Here is a 21,894-nt window from a genome sequence, read left to right on the forward strand (position 1 = left end):
TCAGCTAATGATAAATGACAGAGGAAAAAGGCAGCAGAATCACTGGGAAAGCAAAGTGGGGAACAGAAAAAAGCAGTGAGCAGGGATTCAAAACAAAGGATGAATTCAGTGAAGATCTAGAGAAAGTTTCCAGGCTGTGTAGAAACCAAGTGTGATAAGAACGGTCCAACCTCTGTGGGAGGAGTGGAGAAGGAATGGTCCATCCCCTATGGGTGGCTAAAGAAAGAGAGTGGGGACCAGAATGTGGGCAAATGAAGTCAAGAGTACTGGCAGCCAGAGGAAACTAACCATCCGGTTTGTGTTAGAAAGGCCTCTGGATGCTGTGTAGAAGGGTGACTCCAGGCAGCAGACACAGTGGCAGAATCAGAAAGCCACTGCACAGTCTGGGGAGGAATGGTGTGGGATGGTAGTAGAGCTGAATGAAGACTTCAGAGAAGCCATAGGCACAAGATACAGTAGCAACAAACCTGGAGGAGTTAGGATGACTCCTGTTTGAAAGTCATGCTCTGAACAGGATATGACAATGTCTGCTTTGTCCATTTTCTATTATTAATTCAGCACCTACTGTGTGCCTAAGCACAAGCCCTGAAACAGATCTGTGCATATATTACAAATTTTGTTTTCTTTCTGTATGATTTTTATGCTTGCATATGAAGTTATCCTCATGGGTCCATGCTAAATGCATGGTCCCCGGCCAGCAGTGCTATTTTGGGAGGTTATGGAAACTTTATAAGGCAGAAAACAGCTGAGAAAAACTCACTGTGGGTGGGTTCTTGGTGGTGTGTTTATCCCAGTCTCTCCCTGACTGGCCCTCTGCTTCCTGTCCACCATGAAGTGAAAACTCCTTTTAGACACATTTATTCTGACATGACTTTCTGCCCAAGAGCACAGAGCCAAGTGACTATACTCAAACTCTCTGAAACCCTGAGTGAAAAAAAAAAAAAGCAGCAACAAGACAGCCAATCAATGCAGTTGTGTCTCAGTATCATACAAATAAATAAAAAGGCAGGAAAAAGGCACCTTTTGGTTAGAAAGAGGTTACTCCTCCTGATATATCCCATCACTAGTGATATGGAAGGCCTAGCCGGGAACAGGTCTATCTGACCATAGCCAGGCAGGTCCTCTCTGTCCTGCTGTACACTCTGGGCAAGTCTTTTCCATCCTCATCTCAGGGCCAGGTGACAGGTGGCCAGTCACCAACCCTTTACTAGGAATCACCTCACTATCTATAGCCCACAAGAACTACACAGACAGCTGGATCCTAAAGCACCTACTGTCTGTCTCATTCCTCTTTCAGGAACCCTAATGAAGCTAGAGCTCACAAAGGTTTCCTCACAAGGCCCCAAGTGGTAGGCCATATCTCTGTTCCTAGAACCTGTGGCCATGAAACACTGTTTTCCCAGCACTCTCTTCTGCTCCCTCCTATGAACACCCGTGAAGACTCGCTCATACAAAGAAGTATGACACAGAGGGGAGAGCATGTGGAGCTGATGGAATCATAATTCAGGGGCACCTGGAGAGGAACATCTAAGAAAACGCTGCAGTAAACTTACACTCTAACTTACCCATTTATTCACGCAAAAGATAAATCAAACAGACTGACTGCATGTTCACTCAACAAAGTAATCACCTGCCTGTTCATTTGGTCAATATAGTGCTCCAATTATCCATTCAGTCTCTAGACAGATAGTATAAGATATTATCGGGTCAGGATCAGTAAAAAGAGATCTGTTGGCCCCAGAGGACAAAAGATAGAAAATAAGAGACAATGTAGGTTGATGTCAAGGCAATACATGATTTGACAGTTGAGAGTGGGTGGGAATAGAGTTTTGGTAAGACATACAAGAAGGAGAAAACGGGAGATTTAAGAAGGAACAACATAGAGGCAGACGTGGATGTTTCTCTCAGTGCATCTCTATAGAGATAAGGTTGTTATAAATATTTTATAAGGGATGGAATTATACAGGATCATTCGACTTACCTAGGTGGGCAAATCGTATCATACCAATTGGATCAGAGTATTTTGGTATGTTCTTTGATGTGGTGACATAATTGAGTTCAAGGAGGGTGTAGTGGTGGGACACACAAAACCTGCCACGGAGTTGAGATGTGTGTGTGCAAGGCTTGGCAACAACACGCCAGGGGAAAGTGAGTGAAAACAACACTCTGGAGCAGCTGTTCCTGGGACAGAAGCAGCTGGGGCGGGTGAAGTGATCTATGTCCGAGTCAAAAGAAGCTGGGGTCTGCGAGTACTTAGAGACGGCGTGGTAAAGATACCCCGCAGTGCCATGTGGCCCTATGGCACTGGTGTGGGATAAGACAGGGGCAGAAGGTAGAGAATGAGAGAAAGGGGGATGGAAACGAGGCAGAGAGGAGAAAGGAAGCAAGGGAGACGGAAATGGGTGTTTGTCCTGGGGACAGAGGACTCTCTGGATAGAACAGAAACAAATATAGTGTATAGGAAAGTAGTGTTTTATAAAGGTACAGGAAGACACCCTGTGTTAGGATGGGGTGTTTAATTTAACTGGGCATGTTAATTAGATGAGTGAAAGGGGGCTTTTGATTGCCGGACTTTAATACTTTGATAGCTGACCTTAGTAGTAAGCCTCTGGAAGAGGAAGTAGCCAAATAAGGGAACAGACATTGGTGGTTAGCTTTAGGAATATAGTATAACAGTCTTTAGCAAGGCAGAGGAATGGTAAAGAAGGGCAAAGCCTGATGGATCCGTGTTGTCACTTTCAAGCTGGCCAGAGTCCTTCCGATAGAGCCAGTGTTCTCTCCTTGTCTGTCAATTCTTCAGAAACAAAGTTCATCACTTCTCAGCCTTTTGGCTAAGATCAAGTGCAGAAACATAGATCACTACTGATAATCTACTTTATATGACAAGTCGATTACCCTGTGTTCACACTGAGAATCAAGATGGTTCTGCGGACACAAGAGTAATCTGTCCATGAAGCAACACATCACTGGTTCAGAAGTCACCAGCTTAGAGTAGGCAGGGGTGGAAGCAGTGAGCTGATGGGGAAGGCTGAGGGAGACTACAAAGTGAGGCAGGAGAGGGACCCTGCCAGAAGCATGATCAGCAAGGAGGCAAGTTGAGAAGGGCACTGAGGGAGACCTGTTACGAGGCATCTTGGATCTGAATTTCCTACTATTAGCCTGCTAAGAGTTTGGGATCACCAAGCTCAAGATATACACCAGTAAGGGATCAAGGAGTGAGGTCAGTGCCAGGCTGTGCCATGCAGAGGAGCTCACATTATCCTTTAGAAAACTCCCTGGGAGATTGATATAGGGCCTTCATGTAAGAAACAAACACAGTGAATTCAGGAGGGCTGGTATTCAGTGAGCCTGGATGCAGTCCTTCTCAGGGAAACAGTCCTGAAAGTAGTCACCTGGTTGTCTTCCTAGGGATGGCACTGCTTCTTGGATGTCACTATAGTAGGCTTCAAAATCTATATGAAATGGAAAAAAATATGTTTCATTTGAAGACACGATTAGTGGGTGCTAGATCTGTAACTAAAACCTGCTCCCCTCCATGCCCCCGAGAAAGATTTGTAAGGCTGTAGGATTAGAATTTCTTCATTGTGGAAAGTTAGAATTTTGCAGATCAGAACCATACCATTTTTGGTACCCTTAAATTGTCATTTGTTGTCCACTCCCACATCTGAGTGACCTCTTTTTGACTATTAGCAAAACATTTAAAATGTATTCAAAGCAGAGAACTATTTACTACAATCCACAGCTAAAAGTGTTGTTGGTCCAAAACCTATAGACCCGATCCCCACTTGACTGTAAACTATCAATTGGTAGACACTGCCAATGTATTTGATATAATTTTTCATTATTGTATAAATAATAAAATATCATGTAGCCTCTTCTACTGTGGAACACATTATTAAGGGTAATCTGCCCCTGAAATACTGTCATTCATATCTGGATTAAGAACAAACTATGTGTAACCTGGAACATGATGGCATATACCAATAATGCTAGCACTTAAGCAATGAAAGCAAGAAGATCAAGAATTCGAGACCAGGCTTAGTTACATAGTGAATTGGAGGCCTGGGTTACATTAGAACCTGTTTCAAGATATCTTAAAACAAAATCCTATTTTATTACCCTGAGGCTGAAGCTGGGCTCTGCCCTGAGCTCAAACACAGTACTCTTAAACTTGGGGCAAAGGTGGGATTGACATCAAACCTGACCCATTAGATTTACTCCTTCCCTGGTGAGCCTGGTGCCTAGATAGAAGGATCAATGTGTAGAGATGACGGCACTTACCATCAAAGGCAGTGGAGGAGCTGGGGGAGGACCAGCTTCCCTCAGGGCTGCCCATCATCAGGGCTTCCTCAGTCAGGGAACCTGGTACTGAACTCGGTGAGCCATAGTCCTCCATAGGCTCTCCTGAGCCTGCCACCGGTCCTGAAGCCAGAACGTGGTGGCCACCAGCTGTGGACTCAGCAGAAATGCTTCTCAGGTTGTAAAGAGCCGTCCAGCCCAGGGGCATGGGTGACGGCTCCAGTGAGTGTGGCGTCAGTGCTGCTCTCAGATTCAATGGCTGGTGGGACTCAGATGACTTCGGACCGGCCCCGAGTGCTGAGGCACCCAGCAGCCCCACAGTGCTACAGAAGGGGACTTAAGCATGGATGTGACAGGGTTAAAATTCTGAACTGAAAATCTGAAGCACATGTTGTTTAAGACAGATAGGCTGTGGGACGATGGAAAAGGTGCTTGCTGCAGATACTTGGTGACTTTAATCAGATACGCAGAGGTTTTGTAATGGTGGCTGACCTTCACATACACACCGTGGCACATCTATCTAACACACACACACACACACACACACACACACACACACAAGCATATACAGATTAAGCATGTCTACTTGGTGGATAAAGATATTTTCTAAGTGTTTGGTGTAACCATTGCCATCATGGGGTTGAGGGTCTTGCTGCAGTCAGCAACCTACACAGTCATGGAAACCAAAGAAGCAAAAACGATAGAGACAGTGGGGACTTGGTTGTCAATGGTCCCTAGAAGAAGCAGGGAGAGGGTCTCGGAATTTTCACCTAAGACTGTAGACATTTCTCCTTGTCCCTACCTACATGTGGTCTAGGGGAAAGACACCATAGTGAATAGGGTGGGTTCTAGAAAGACAGCTTTCACGACTCATTACTCATGCTGTGGTAGGGGTGACAAACTATGTTTATGGCACCCAAACTCCTGTCCCTGACTCCTCAACAGTGCCCCTGACCTGAGTAGACTCATTTTCACTGCATCTCCAAGCCTTGCCTGGGGTGAACAAACACTTTCACATCTTTTCAGGAAAGGTCACATCATGCTTCTTTACTTATACCTGATATGAGTTGGAAGCTTGATGCCTAGATCTAGGCTCTGTCATATGGTTCTGGTCTGGTGGTGTGGAGGCCAGTACATGATTTAAACATGTGTAAATGGGAAAGGCCCTCAAAACTATTCCTCTGAAACTTGCTCTCCCCAGTCTATATTTAGACTACAGAGTCACCCTATCAGGTTCAATGAAACCCCTGTTTGGATGACTCTGTTTTCTCGGGGAAAAAAAAAAATTCTTCTAATCATCATTTCTCCCTGACAATGAGGATCCAGTAAGCAATTCCGAAAGGCACACCTAGGAGTTATGATAAAGGAGTAATGATGAAAGAAAAATGCACAGATATAGAAATGACTCCATTAAAGGCAGCTTTTGCTGTTGACCAGGGCAGACCTCTGTCCTCTGTAGTGTGCTTTACAGCGAATTAATGGACTTGTTCCCCTGAGTTTGGTGAGGTGCTATAAGAGGGGAAGTTAGGGACCCTACTCAGAGTTCTCTCAGGCAGCACTAGCCTTGTTGAAGCTTAACCACTGTCAGGGTCACTACTGCAGGTCCTCACTAGTGCTTTGGTCTTTGATTCAGGAAGTCTAGTTGGTCTTAAATTCAGAATTCAGAACACTGTCTCCTGTGGTGGGCCCAGTCTCACTGAATGTCCCTGTCAGGGGGCAGCTGTACTCCAGGATCTGCTTTTAAAAGTTTGTAGAAGCCTCCCTTCCTCCCTCCCTCCATTCCTCCCTCTCACCTCCATTCCTCACTCTCTTCTGTCTTTCTGTCCTTCCATCCTTCCTTCCATATCCTGTGCTTTCCTACTGACCAGTATAATTCTAGCAACCAGTGTGCTATGTAAGACCTGCCCTGGGCTATGAGCACAGCAATCCCTGTGGTGTCATTTCAAGAATGCCTATGCTGTACAATTGCAGCTCCTGTTTCTGTGCTGTGGCCATTTTCATTGGACTTGAGTAAACTCTTTTTCCATGCTCAGTGTGCCTCAGTTTCCCACATAGAGTAACAGATTGAATCATTATCATTCACCCAAACAAGCAGAATATCTGAGAGGAGCTTTCCATCCTTATTTGGAAGTATGGACTAAAAGACAGAGCCAGGTCCCACTGGGCATCTGTTTCAGAGAGGCAGGTCAGAAGGGAGTGTGTAGACAAAACTGGCTCAGATTCAACTGATCTAGTTTCACTACACATCTGGTTTCTTTGATGCCCAAAAATATGGGTATTCCACCCCACTATGAGTGAGCCATTCCGCACCATCGCTGGCTGGTGTCCTCCAATTCAGTCCCCATGCTGTCTACGTGGGCACTGCATCAAATAACAGTCTGAGGGCTTGGTGTGCCATCTGTCCCAATTCCCAATGCCCATGTGGTTTTATGATTTCTTTGACTCTAAACAAAGGTAACAATAATCCTCTCTTAGAGAAGCTCATATAATTTAGGAACACACATTCACTGGTCACATATAAATGACAGAGTAGAGAGATAAAGAGGTTCACGGGGTGAGGTGTGAGAGTAGAGACCTGAGCTGCCAGCCCTTTCTAGAACTGTCAGTGATCCTTGTCATTCTGGGGCTCTACTAGAAGCTTTGTTACATAGACATGCCAGTGTTTGGGAGAACGGAGCCTCATCTTGAAGATGCTCAGTGGCTGCCAGCCATCTCATTAGCATGATAAAACTGCGATCACCTAGAAGAGCACTTGGATTTTAGGAGCTGTATGCCAGGGAAGTAGATCATAGCTGTTATATGCAAAGACAGCGAGCTTCATCACAGATCCTTTGCAGTGGCTTCCAGTGATTCTAAACAAATAATTCTAAACAGTTTTCCTGGAGCCTTCAGGCAGCAAATATGTGAGAAACCCCTTTTGGCCTATCACCTAGTGTCTAGGGCTGAAGTGTGAAGAATTCCCAGCTGTGGGCAGGTGAGATATGATGGTTCATTAACCACAGAACAACCATGAGCTGTTCCTATTCATCAGCAGAACTGAGTAGCAGTCTTACCTTCCACTGCACTCTTGTCTGTTGCGTTGACCAGGAAGAGGTCCCAGGAATAAGTGAGGTCCGGGATATCTCCACAGTCTTCACACACAGCTTGCAGAGACACTTCTTCGTTCCAGTTCATAGAGATGTCTCTGAAGTTGACCCGTGAGATGTGGATGAATCTGGAATGGGCAATCATACCATCAGCATCCTCGGACTGCATTCATTTGGGCTGGCCATGTTTGACCCACCAGTGTTGGCCGCATCAGAGCCCAAGTTGGGGAGCGAGGACCATGTGACCAGCTTCCAGACTTCACACAGTGTGATCTGACCTAACACACCAGATGAGCACATTCACTGCTCACCAAGTTCAGCAAAGCTGTGAGACTTTCTCAGTGTCAATAGCCCTGGGCTTTAGTCCCTCTGTCACTCAGACTTGGCCTTGGCTATGCTGTCCAGCCTGTCAGTCAGTGCCTGCGAGATCTCTCCACCCTTTTTCCCACATGCTTACCTTCATAGCTACATGGGTGATGCCAGTGTCACCCGGGCCTTCCTTAGCCATCTGTCTTTGCCACAGCCATCTGGCTCAGTTCTGTCTTTCATCTGGGCAGGGTTATTGGATCATGAGCTGTTCCATGTCCAACAGTGCCCACAGGGACCCTAACTTGCACATTTTATACACACATTTCTGAGTCACCATAGCTACCATCTGGAAATTTCTCCAGGTTCTTTACTGGTTTAGGGCTGTTGCAATATCCTTTTCAACCCAATCACCAATTTTTTTGCAGTTTTCCTCTTCAACCCAAATAAACCCATTCAATGAAAACACAACTCAGTGATTAGGAAAGCAAGCTGCAGTCTATTTTGGGCAGATTTACCATTACACTCGCTCTCTATTTCCCTCCTAAGAAATCCCTCTCATTGCCGTCCTCCTGTCCTCCTGTTCCTGATCTGTCCTCTCTTCCTTCTCCTCTGACTCCTCCTCTTTCATTTCCTCTCCTTTTCCCCACCTCCTCTCCCTGTCTAATCATGTATTGCCTTAACATAAATCTACATAGGGGTGCTTCCCAGAGAGCCTTTCATGAACTCTGGGTTCCTTAGGACATCATCAAGTGGTGTGAGAGACTAGGTTGCATTTTGTCACATGAATTCCTTTGCTATATGACATGAGGACCCTTAAAAGGCTAAGTACAGAGAAGACTTCTGAAAGTTGTGTTTAGGATTACCTGTGTCAACAAAAAACCCAGCATAATGAAAGCTATTCTCAACAACAGAAGAACTTTTGGGGGAATCCCCATCCCTGACCTCAAGCTGTATTACAAAGCAATAGAATTCCCTTTGTCTTCCACTATCAGCCACATGCCAAACCATGGCTTCACCATGTAACATCACATGCAGGGAGCAAAAAGGACATGGCGAGGCAGGTCTGCAGCTTTCTCAAAGGGAACCACACAGCCTATCACCTGCATGTGTGTACCTTCTGCATTTGTATGTGGACATAGCTGCAGTAGCTGTTGTCTTAAGGTTTAGTTACTAGCAATCAACCAAGGTATGAAATGTTAAATGGAAAAAATCCCAGAAAACAAACTGATGGTAAATGTCCAAGTATGTCATTCTCAGGAGTATATAAAATATTGTGCCATCCACAAACTTGCTTCCCCTAGAATTTACCCTCTGCTCAGTCACATATACCTAGCCCTTTGAAGGGGGCATCCGGAACCTTCTAAGTCTTTGCCCATCCGGGCAGCTCAGCTCAAGTCCTACAATTGGTCCATGGGGGCTATAGCATACTCTGGTAGCCTTGGTGATGATGAGCTGGTGGGTTTGACTCATAGCACTCCTTTGCCTTTATATCCCTCATGGCCACACACTTACATAGCCTTCAGTCCTGTACTCCCTAGAAGGCTCCCAAGTCTGGAAATCAGGTGGCCCTGCTGCCTTCTGATCTCAGCCTCAACCACTGGGCTTTTCCATCTTATGGATGGATGCTATGACAGGAAGGACCTCCTGGTATCATGGCAACATCCTTCAGAGTTGCTGCTGTGTCATTGTTAGCTAGCCCCTCCCTGGCAACCACCTTCTTCTCCCTTACTGGTGTGGTTCCTACACAGCCTAACTTCATACTGCCCCGTGAACACAGATTCCTTTCAGGCTGCCACCATCAGCTAGAGCGCTCAGCTGCTCTGACCAGGGCAAGGGTACCTGAAGTCCAGGTCATGGCGGGTGGACAGGAACAGCAAGGCCTGTGATGAGTTTTGTCCCCTGCTGGAGACGGTCAGTGTCACAAGGAACTGGTCACAGCACTCACTGAGCCATTTTGCTGGGAAGGAAATGGCAGGAGCTTGAGTGTCCACTTGGTATGGAGTAGAGTCATCAAAGCAGGGCCACGTTGGTGAGCTGGCCGCTGTGCAAGTCCAGTGATAACTGTTGGAGAAGCCATTGGGGAGGCATGGTTACCATCACTGAGTGTTGAAGGCTCATGTAGTTTGGAAGAGGCCATACCTCTTTCTTTTTGATATCAGTGGTGCAGGATCTGGTCCTGTCTTCCCACTCACTGGACACAGACCACTGTACTCCACGTAGGATCCTGCTTCCTTCTGACTTGTATCATGTACCTTGACACTGGAGCTGCTTTTGTCACTCCCCTCCCTGTGCATGGTGGGCCCCTCTGCTCATTAGTGACACGGCTCCACAATCCCTAGAAAGCTCCCTCAGAGCCACTCTGCCAATGCCGCATCTTGTCTCTGAGACAGCTCCATGTGGCAAGACAGGAATGTCACACTATCCCAATTTAGGAGGAAAACATATTAGCAGAGGCCTTGGGAGAGCTGCCCTGTTTCACTCAGAGCTGGTAAAAATGTGGGGCCAGGAGGAGACTCAAGATGATTCTCCTTCCATCTCACCATCTTTCTGTAAGATGATACTGCATGAGCCACAAGATAAAGGTAGTAGCACCATCAGGGTGGACTGGGAGGAGAGCATCATCCCAGCTGTGAGCAGATCTTAATCCAGAGTGAGAGACATGTGTAAACAGGCATGTGACCAGCAGGAAACCTTATGGAAATGCACTAGCAAGCTGGGCTAGCCTCTCTAATCACAGCAACCTGCTTCCGTAAGTGTCACTTAAACCTGAACCTTAAAAGCCCATTTCCCTGTCTAGCCTGCAGGCACTGCATTCTAGTAACTTCTGCTCACAAAGCTGCATGAGGCGGCACTGCAGCCGCCTGGCATCCTCCACTGGGGAGCAGCATCCCTAAGGCACAAGAGAACTCAGTGTACGGTATAGTTCGCAAGCTGTGCACAGAAGCTGCCCCATGATTCACCCAGAAGATTCCTTACTGCCCAGACACAGAGCTCTCGTTTTCAGGTGCTGTGATGGCTCCTAGTAGTAGACAGTGTGACAATGACAGAGACACAGTTTTTGTCTGTCAGGTGTGTCTGTGTGTGTGTGTGTGTGCACGCTAGCACCCCTGGACCTGTGGAAAACTGCTAGCTGACATTTGTGTCTACAGCATGCATACAGGTAGAATTAAGGAAAGGATACCTCTCGCCTCCACTGCAGTAATGAAACACCGAATTCCACATTTGAGCAGACATGAAGGGTCACAATGATGAAGGAGCCTCTATTGATTTATGAATAGGGACCATGTGGCAGGCACAGGAATATATCCAGTGAGAGCCCTGCTCTTCTGAACTTAGACTCAAGGCCGGAGGACAGTGAACACAAGCCATGTAACTGAGGAATGCGTGTAGCTAACTACACACAGCCAAGGACACTGGCTTCCCCTCTGAGTTCAGTGGCTGTGTAGAAGGTCAGAGTAGGGAAGGAAGGGCTTTTGGCTTTGTCTTGGAAGACTCCATCCTGTCTTGGAGGACTGGCTGTGGTTGAGGGTGGCCATAAGCAATGCAGGGGAAGTATGAGGGATTTGTGTCTAGGGGAGACCTAATGAGATTTCCTGACTGGCATGAAGTGTTAGAGAATGAAATGTCAAAGACACTGAGGAAGTTTTGGTCTGAGCGACTGGAAGAGTTGTTTCCTCAGGGTCCCTGACCTCAGAGGGGCAAGAGGACATGAGCCCCCCAGCCCTAACCAGTAGGCTATCTTCAACTGAGAAATGCTCAGTTGAGAAATTCTCAGTTGAGAAACGCCCAAAAAGAAAAACTGCATTTTGTTCAATGGACTCTCAGTGTGTATACAAACCTTACTTAATGTCAGCTGTAGGTAGGCAAAATAATCTGCATGGTATTTTGGGAGGTTTTTTGGGGCTTTTGGGTTTTTTTTTTTGGCTTTTTTGTTTGGTTGTTTGTTTTGTTTTGTTTTGGGGTTTTTTTGATCTTTACAAATTTTATTTGTGTGTGTGTGTATTGATATGTCAGTGTGTGTATTTCTTGTGCTTTGTTTTTCTTTCTTTGTTATTCTGTTTAACAGCCTATTTGTTTTCTAGAGAGTCTGAGACGGAGAAGGCACAGAGTTGGGGGAGTGGGGAGGTGGAGAAGATTTAGGATGGTAAGAGGGAGGGAAACTATGATCAGAATATATTGTATAAAAGTTAATTTTCAATTAAAAAAACACTTGTTTCGTGGACAGAGGTGGGGAAGGCCAGTGGGAAAAGGTGGGATTTGTGGCTGGGTAATTTGAAGCCCAGGAAAGGGGCACAAAAGTGTTGGTGACAGACAGTACAGAGCAGATAGGGTACAACAGTGTGAGTGGAGAATGCTTGCTGGGAGGTAGAGGATCAGCAGAAGGCTGGGAAAGGCCTGCCAGGCTGGGCTGTCTGGGCCAGAGCCCGTGACCACAGAGCTGAGCCTCACTAACAGGCAGATCTCTGCCTCCCCCGCACCCCGGCATCTGACTAAGGAGCCCTAATGAAAGGGTAGCATTTACAATGCACATTCAAAAATCACAGTTTAAGCAGCACCTTAAAAAACACTACACAGACTTTACTCTCCTTTCCTATATTGGCTTACACTTGGATAATGAATAAAGCAGTTTAACTAAAGAAAGAGGCTACACATAAATGTCTCCAACTATTTTGGCAGAATTCCCAGACTAACTCTCCTAATATTCCTGAGCCAGGGTTAGAAGAAGTAGGAACCAGAGAGTCTCATACTTCAGTATTCTTACCTGAGAGCAGCCCCTGAGTTGTCAGGGTCATAGGACTGGGACCCTCTGATGATGATGGAGGTTGAGGTAGCCTTAGAGATGAAGATGTGTGTGCCTTCAGAGATCACACTGACAGGTGCCCTAGCTCGAACTTCTACACCAACACAGTAGTTGCTATACACCATGCTTCCCTTGATCTGAACCTGAGAAACAAAAGACAAGGGGCTGTCACATGAGAATAAGCAGATGCTTCCTGGATCTATACATGTGGCACTGGTCCTCAGCTCTACAGCGCTCACTTACAGCATTCATCTGAGGATGAGGCTGGAGGGAAGAGCATGGATCTATTAATATGTAAGTCTACCTAAATGTTCAGTTATCTAGGTGTGTGTTAGTCAGTATTTTGTCAAGTTAACACAAGCTAGTGTCATTGGAGAAGAGGGAATCTCAACTGAGAAAATGTTCCTGTCAGACTTTTTTGTAGGGCATACCTGTGGATCATTTTCTTGGTTGGTGATTAGTGTGGAAGGGACTAGTCCACTGTGGGCAGTACCATCCCTAGGCAGGTGGTCCTGGGTTATGGAAGAAAACTAACTGGATGAGGCAGGAAGAGCAAGCTGGTAAACAGCATTTCTCCATGATCTCTGCTCCAGTTGTTGCTCAGGTTTCTGTGTTGAGTTCCTGCCTTAGTGTCCTTCAGTGGACTGTGACTCAGGATATGTAAGTCAAATAAACCCTTTCCTTCCCACACTGATTTTGATCATGGTGCTTATCACAGCAATAGAAAGCAAAGTAAGACAAGGTGTTTAAATACCCATGTGCACACATGGCTGACAGTTTTTTAACCTCTGTTGTAAACAGCGCATTTCTCTTGGCATCTGCTGACTCCTTTTACCTTATTACATCTAATAGGAAAGACAGGGGTTGACAATGGGGTCAAGAGGTCCCCCTTCTATACAATTAAGGCAACAGTGGGTGTTGGGGAGCAGAGGAGATGGGGTAAAACACAAAATGGTTTTTGAGAAGTGTGGGCAGGACATAGACTAGCATCCTAGATAGACACAAAGGAGAAGGTGAGGTGAGCTTCACTGTCTCTGCTTCCCAAGAAAGGATGTAGTATACCACCCACCTCACACTCCTGTCACATGCCTCCCCGAAAGATGAAATATAAGAGCCCAGTCAGCCCTCCTTAAGTCACCTTTGTCATGTACTCTGTCACAATGAGAAAAGTAACTAATGTGTAGTCAGAACTTCTCTAGGTAGGTACCTGCTGCACACTGTAGTTGCAGGCAAGTTCTGATCAGGTGCCATGTCTGTGGAGGACACTAGCTCAGTGTAGAGCTGCCAAGGAAGGGGTGGTGTTGTCAGCAGCAGGAACCTAAGGCCTAACTCCCAAGCTATGCCAATGAGAACAATCAGAAAACAAACACACACACAAACAGAAAACGCCACCTCATCAGAGGTCTCCAAGGCCTAGACACAGACAGGGCCCTGCTAGAAGGGTCAAATGTGCCAACAGACAGTGATAAAAGATGAATACTTGGCCCTAGCAGTGACCACTCACCCTTCCAGCCAATTTATGAGTGCCTGGGCTTATCCTTTCAGGACTTCACCCCATCTTTTTGACTATAATCCCAGACCCAGAGTCTCCCGAAGTGTACAGGAGGGGGAGCTCTTAGACTCACTGGCCTTTCCTTCGGCATAGTAGTGATGTCTTCTAAAAGCCTTCTGCAAAGCCAAGCTAACATCAGCATGAGACTTGTCTGCAAGGATGAGCAGGTACCACCTAGGAACACTCCCGACCTTCTCATGCTTCTATTAGGGCACCAAGACCTGTCACGTGTTCCCACCGTGACCGGGGATCATCCCCCACACCAGTGTTTCTCTACCTTCCTAATACTGCAGCCCTTCCGTACCTTATGTGGAGACGCCCAACTGTAAAATTATTCTCGTTGCTACTTCATTACTGCCATTCTGCTACTGAACTGCAATGTAAATGTGTGTGGTTCCCAATGGTCTTAGGCGCCCTCTGTAAAAGAGTAGGTCAACCCCCTCAAAGGGGTTGCAGTGACAGGTCGAGAACTGCTGCTCACGACTGACAGGATCAGGATGACCTAACACTACCACCTTAGGACTCTGCTCCCATGAAAATGAAATCTGCTACCTCTCAGTCAATCTTTCCAAAGAGAAATATCTTAGAAGCAGAATTTTCCTACGACCTGAGACTAACACAGTGCCCCTCAAAGTACACACTATGGCCTTCGGGCACAACAGACAAATGTCTGGTTCTTATTGAGATCAGCAGAGGAGCAGTGAGAGTATTCAGTGTCAGCCTCTGTTCACATTGCCCAACAGGGCCCAGTAGCCACATTTCTTTGAGGGACAGTTTGGGTGTTCCGGAACCTTCTGATAAGCTTCCTGGGCTAAGATTAATCCTCAGTGGAACCAGGTACCCCACATAGTGAAAACACCCATTCCTGCTGCTGAGATTTGGGTCCCCAAAACTGTTTCTTCATCCTGGTCTTCTGACTTCATTACAGTCTGACCTGGGACCATCTTCCTGGTTCCGGTCACTACACAAGGCTAACCTGCAGCCTCAGTTTCCACACCTGTGAGCAAACTGTTCAGGACCCTCCTTCATGAAGCCACTTTTCTAGCCCACATGATCTATAACGTTTTCCCAGCTCTAAGCATAGTACTGGCTGGGGTCATGGTGGACACCTCTCTCACGGCCTCTGATGGACACCTTCTGTTTTTGTCCCTAAATGGCAGCCCCGATATTCTTCTATTCCTCTCTCAGAATGGGGCTTATTCAAAGTAGATGCACAGACAAGGTGTCTTTAAAAAAGTGGAAATGGTTTTTCGTTGATTACTTGGCCAAAATTAGAACATATATTCTCTGGGATTGAAAAGATTGTGTGTGTATTTGCATGTGTGCATGTGTGCTCACATGTGCTCCAACCTCAACAGTGATTCCCCTGTCTCTACCTCCCCTACCAGTGTGCACATTGCTATGCTTATACAATGAATAGTCTTCCTCAGTGGGCCAGTTTTCCAGCTGAAATGAAAGATTTCGTCCAAAACCCTGCTCACACTTTCACCAACAACTCCCTCTCGTTGGCTAGAAGAGGTTTTTCTCTAGGGCTTGTAGCAAGGGTTGGTTGGCTTGTCGGGGCTTGGGGAGCGGTGAAGGAGCCGACCTTGGCCACGGCAGTGTAGTTCCCACACTCCAGTGTGTAGCTGGGGAGCACAATGGTTTGTCCGTGCGTGTCGACAGCAGCAGGGAGGGTGACCGCGGTCGCCTCAGCGTCCACAAAGCTCCAGGTGTAGGAAAGCCCTTGGGAAATGTTACAGATGATGGCAGCTTCAAACGTCACTCCTAGTCTCAGGGGCTGAGACCGCCATATCTGGGAATTGACAAGACAGGTCATGTCAGTGAATGTCCACCAACCCTAATGGTACAGCAAGCTGCTGGAAAGTGTAAATCTCTGGCCATTGGCTTACATAACAGCAGGATGAGACCTGGGGCTGTATGTATAATTTGTTTTCCCTGCTATAGTATGTTAATGTAAATATTTACTTTTCCTTAATCAAGAAGCTAATGGAAAATGTCAAAGGAAAAGGTTACTAGATTTGATTAAATTACAATGTCTTTTAATTGTTTGTTGTTTGCATATTTATAATGGAACTCACCGCTGTATTGTTCTTCCCAAGCACTTTATGCCCTTCCCCATCCTCTGGGACAGCATCCCTGGCCTGACTTTGGTATTTGTCCCTGAATATAGAAAAGCATTCTGGGTTTGATAGCCTTGCTGCCTGGCCAGGGACCCTTCCAGTTCTGGGGCTGATGCTAAGATCAAGGGCGCCCCCTGGAGGCTGTTCTGTTTAATTAGAATGAGAAAACTGGAGAAGTTAGTGTTAGTTTACCTAGCCTTCCTGTCTCTCATTTAATCCTATTTTGTTTCCCCTTGTCTCCTTATAACATGACACTACAGGGAAAGTCCCATGCTCAGGAGTACTTGGCCAATATAAAAAAGACTTCATATTTTTGTGGGTGAGTTTTTTGTTTTGGTTTAATATTTGTCTTATTGATTTTCTCTTTTTTTTTCAGTTTATCTGTTTTGAGTTTTGATGTTTCTCTTATTTTTGTTTGGGAGAGAAAGAACATAAAGTTGGGTAGGGAGGTTGGGAAGATCTGTAAGGAGGGGAGGGAGAGGAAAGAATATTATCAAACTATATAAAATTAATAAAATGTATTTAAAGGTAAAAGAAGGTAGTAGTTGCCTTTCTCCCCCTTGCTGACTGGAACATTTAATTTTAAATTTTAGTTGAAATACAGTTTATTATTAAGAAAACACAAATGATATAAAGACTAGAACAGCAAGAAAAACAGGAGAAAGAATTTATAGTCTTATAACTGGGAAACTTACCTTTTGTATCCTGTAGGTGCTACCATTTAAATTACAGTACGATTCTTTTCACTGTTTCTACTCTGAATGTGATTTCATTATAGGACTTGTGACAAAGCCACTGGACTAACATGGTAAATGGAAAGTTGTAATATTCTCAAATTTCAGACCACACACACACACACACACACACACACACACACACACACACACTAACATGAATTAAACTATAGCATTTCCGTCGGAGTGCGAGTTGGCTCTGAATGGGCGCACAGTAGACCTTAGCAGCTCTGGAACACAGAGAGGCCAAGGATATGGAGAAAGATGTATGAACAGGGCATTGCATGCTAAAAAATATGTGCACAGAGTGCCACGTGCTGATTGTAGTAACAGAAAATTAAGAGCAATCAAAGTTCCATACTGAGGAACCTGGGAAATGGTGTAGAATTTGTACATATGCCACTGTTAAAAATCATGTAGTCAAAAGGACAGTGGTCACGCTATATTTCAGATTCTGTGATAGACACACATATTAAAAAACTCACACACCCAATCCACATATAAAAACCAGTAGCAGGGAGCTGGAGAAAGGGCTAGGTGAGTGAGGTGCTTTCTCCTCTTGCATGGGGGTGGGGTGGGGGTTGGGGAACTAAGTCTTCTTCCCTGGTTCCCAGCCTCCTGGAACTCCAGCTCCAAGGTACCTGGTGCCCTCTGCTGGCCCGTGTGAGCACCTGAACTCGTGTGCTCACATCTGCACCCCCACAGGATTTTAAAACAATAAATATAAATCCATTTTAAGGCAACAGAAAAAATAAATAAATACATCCTGCTGTCAGGATTTCACACAGTTCCACTTTTTATACACTTAGAAAACACAGAAAATACACAAAACAAATGGAGCCATCAATATTGTTTTCCTTTTCTTTCTTTCTTTTTTGAGGATTAACTCAGTCATTTATTTTTATCTCACAGAGACCAGTTGGCAGAGGTCGGGTGGACCGTAAGTTTTGGTTCTGCTTCCTGCAGTTTTTCTCCTGTTCAGGATCTTTAGATTGTATAATTTCATTACACATAAGACCTTGGAGCTACTAACTGTATCCTCAGATCTAACCTTCAGAAAACATACCATCACATCCATTTCTATGGACCTTGCTATCAGTAATATTAGATTGATAAAACTAGTCAGCCTGCTATGGCAAAAATCCAGCAAAAACAAGAAACCATATTCTCTGGCAGGACAGCTATCTTTTAATTATAAGTCTACGAACACTAATAAAAACCCAATTGGCTTGGTGTTCATCTGACCTTTCTGGGGAACTGTTCAAAATAACTGGCCTAGTGTTCTCTTCTATCTCCACATTTTCTATAATTGCATGAAATTTTATTATTATTATTTGTTTTCGTTTTCTTACAGAAAAGCTCAAGTTAAAATGTTTTTCAGATTAAAAATTTAGCTCTTTTATTTGTACAGTATTGGCTTATATGTACCCAGGGAAAGTAAGTATAAATTAAAACAAATAAACAATAGATCCAGGTGTGGGAGTGGGAGCCTGTAATTCCAGCATGTAGCAGGCCGAGGCAGAAAAACTGAGAGTTTTGGGATAGCCTAGGTAGCAGGGTGAATTACAGAACATCCTGGGCTACATTGTGATACACAATCTTTCATAAAATAAAATAAAATAAAAATAAATGAGTTAAGATAAGGACATTAAGAAAATATTTGTTAAAACAATATCAAGCAAAGGGACGGCATCAGCTTCCCATCAGAGCAAGACTTTCAGCCAGAGCCTTGCAAGCTGTAGTCTTTCCTGGATCCCTTGATTTTTGGTCCATCCCTCATCCCTCCCACAGAGCACACAGAGGAACCTGACACCAGGGAATGCTGGCCTTGAGAGCTTCAGAGGTCTTGCCTCCAGGGACACGGACACTTGGGAGGCCTGCCTGGGGCAATCCCAACCCCTCTTTGAAATCCACTGCACTCTGGGGCTGCTGGGACCTGAGATATACAGGGCCTGCAGCTGATCCACTAGAGATATCATTTTGGCAAACATTCAGCTTTGAGTTTTCCTTCCCAAGTGTCAGGCCAGACACCTTTGACCCGAACGTAAAACTGCCTGAAACCAAAGCCCTCAAAGGAATAGAAGAAATAAAAGGCAGCCTTATTTTTCCTACTCTGTCGTTAGTACTCAGCATATAATTGGTCATTTCTTTTAATTTTGGTGTCAAATTTTTCTTTTGACTAAAAATGCTATCATCCTGTGTATAACAAAAAAAAAAAAAAAAAAAAAAAAAAAGTTGAGCTGAACGTCAAGAGTTATTAGGCAAATAAAAGACCAATTCAACCACCAGAAGCCAGGCTTCCCTCCCAGGGCAGTCTTTCCTTGCTCCAAAGCCCTCACAGGGATTCTTTTGTCCCCAGTGCAGCCGAACAAACCTAACAAAGCCTCCTTCATTCTCCAGTAAGCTCGGCAACTTGGAAGCAGCCTGGAATGAGGCAGGAGGAACGGTTCCCTAAGCCCGGCCCTACCTGCACCTTTGCAGGCCCCATGTTCTTCACTGGGGGTGGCTGGCAAGGCTCCTGCACGATGAAAAGCTGCCTTCTCAGGGTGGTGGAGCTGACGGTATTAAAGGCGAGGACTTCCACTGTAAATTCTCCCTCCCTGGAAGGGTGGAAGACAGCAGAGACACGGAGACAGCAAAGTTGTACATCACCCCTCGGGCCCTCTCTATAACCCCAGGACCCCTCACCCAAGCATACTATTCCTGAGATTGCTTTTGGTTGTGGTACTTGTCACAACAACAGACAGTAACTAACAGCGTTCTGCACACTAGAACGTTCCTCTGCACGAGCTCCATGCTTATCTCTGGCAGCCATGAAGACTAGACACTCATGTGTTATCTGCATCACCTGCAAGATTGACTGTGGGGTACAATGTATTGATCCTTCAGGAGGCAGCCCCCACGTGCATACCCGCCATCAGCTGTCACCTGTCCTTTATTGCTCACCTGCTGTAGACATGGCTGGAAGAGCTGCTGCCCAACTCAATGGTGTCATCTCCAAAGTTCCAAAGGTAGGCTACATCAGTGCCAAAGTTGAGTCTGCACTCAAAGGACACATTGGTATTTACCAGGGCAGAGGCAGTGGACACGAGCCGATTGGCCATGACTCTCTTCTGTACCCTGATGAGGTGGGGCTCAGAGACCACGCTGCCAAACCGGCTGGTAGCCTTGACCATCACGTGGTACCTGCGTGTGGGGTACATGGTAAGATGAGAGAGAACACAAGGCTGGAGAGAATCACCTCAGCAGACAGACAGAGCTAGGAGCTTGAGTTGTGGGTATTATCCAGCTAGACAGTATCAAATCTGAAGTGGAGAACATTCATCTTAATTCCCTCTCTCATTATTTAGTTCACATCTTTAAATGAAGTGAGCTCTTCTATATATGAAGCAAAATCTGGGTTACACTGAGGGCTGAGGTGAAATTTGAACCTGGGATCACCTTGTTACTTAGTGCAAACTGTGGGGAGGTGAGCCTCCTCTTCTTTTACAGCTTATGGCTAAGCTCAATTCACAAAAGTGCTTAGGGGCTGGACATAATGTAAACACCATTAAAATTATAGCGATAGGGCCAGGGTGTTTATCCTGAGCGTTGGCTGCATGAACACCAAAGACCATATTGACAGACCACTGAGGGATGCTCAGCCTTCTTCTAATGCTTCTGGAAGTTGTCATCACTGGTGGGTTTTCTCCGAAATACCAAGTAAACTCCAGGGGTATAGTTTCCTTAGTGACAGCCACAAATGTGATGTTTGTGTCTGCAGCAAACACAGTTCCATTGGTGTAGACAGACACAGCTGTGACAAAGAGATGGAGGTAGAATTCCATCAGCACAAAGGGCTGGAAGCCACTTGAGGACCCCACCACCACCACCACTGCCACATAACCAAGGCATGGCAGTGAGAATGAATAAGCCTGTGAAGGGGAGTGTAGACCAAAGCCAGGGGGCAAGAGGAGCTGCAGGACCCAAAATGAAGGTACAGCCCAAGTCATCAGTAATGGCGCGCAAGGCAACATGACCTTTTGGGAACTGTGCTTAGAAAGAATGGGATGAAGGTGGCAGTCACATGGTGACAACAGATGACTTTATGAGAGTCCCCCATCTCCTATACTCTGGTGGGAACCTCAGAGCCTATGGTTTCTAGAAAAGTCCCAGAACAAAATGCAGGTGCACAAGAGTGCTGAATGGGCAGTGATCTGGATCCCAGGCTGAGTTGACAGCAGAGGCCTCGGCAATCAACCACTGAAGAACTACATGCAGAATTAAAACAGAGACTCACATTGCATCTTATACCCAACAGTCACACCGCGCCAGACCTGGCCGCTGCCCACTTGGGTCTGAGAAATAAAGGACACATTGTATGAAGAAACAGGTGAAAAGCAATGCACCACAACTGTGCCTGAAACAAGAAGAGAGGTGGGAGAAATTTTAATCCACTTTAAGTACGCATGTGTGCACATGTGCATGTGTATAAACATATGCACACACACATATACACACACTCACACCAATATTCCTCATTGTCAACTTTTATCTCTTTGAATTCTGAAATATAGAGCATACATTTGATGTAGGGGGCAAACAAATTGTGGCACAGGATTTTTCTTTAAATGATTTCTTTCTCTACTGAAAATTATCTACATAGTAATAAATTCATTACTTCCTTTGCAATATGTTAGTTCCTTTGCTAGCTGGCTTTATGTTAAACATGTTTTTCCTATATGTGTATCTTAAACAACTTCTACATTGTATAGATTCTTAATGGGGCCCAACAATAAGCCTGATCCATCTAAATCTTCTAAAATATAATGCAGTGTTCTATGTACATGTGTGTGCATGTAAACATATATACACATAATAGAAGGTAAATACCAAAGACTGAGTGTCTATTCAATTAAAATTATGATGTCTGAAAGGTTTGAATCAATTCATTTTGGATATTAAAAGAATATGGGCTTTTCTAAACTGGAGATCTCTATCAGGTTCCTCT

The 21,894-nt window shown here is 45.3% G+C and overlaps 1 protein-coding gene across 1 annotated transcript in view; it reads right to left on the reverse strand.

Moving 5' to 3' along the window:
* Positions 1–21,894, reverse strand: part of PKD1L1 (polycystin 1 like 1, transient receptor potential channel interacting) — a gene marked incomplete at both ends in the record, with an annotated part of 131,859 nt that overhangs the window by 85,261 nt on the left and 24,704 nt on the right. The window contains 10 exons of the mRNA XM_080920204.1: positions 3,393–3,452; positions 4,282–4,635; positions 7,353–7,513; positions 9,534–9,755; positions 12,457–12,638; positions 15,636–15,842; positions 19,372–19,504; positions 19,851–20,090; positions 20,532–20,700; positions 21,184–21,303. Coding sequence (XP_080776330.1) covers positions 3,393–3,452; positions 4,282–4,635; positions 7,353–7,513; positions 9,534–9,755; positions 12,457–12,638; positions 15,636–15,842; positions 19,372–19,504; positions 19,851–20,090; positions 20,532–20,700; positions 21,184–21,303 — 1,848 coding nt within the window. The remainder of the gene's footprint in view (positions 1–3,392; positions 3,453–4,281; positions 4,636–7,352; positions 7,514–9,533; positions 9,756–12,456; positions 12,639–15,635; positions 15,843–19,371; positions 19,505–19,850; positions 20,091–20,531; positions 20,701–21,183; positions 21,304–21,894) is intronic.

Source organism: Micromys minutus (assembly GCF_963924665.1).
Source record: "Micromys minutus genome assembly, chromosome: 1".
NCBI lineage: Eukaryota > Metazoa > Chordata > Mammalia > Rodentia > Muridae > Micromys > Micromys minutus.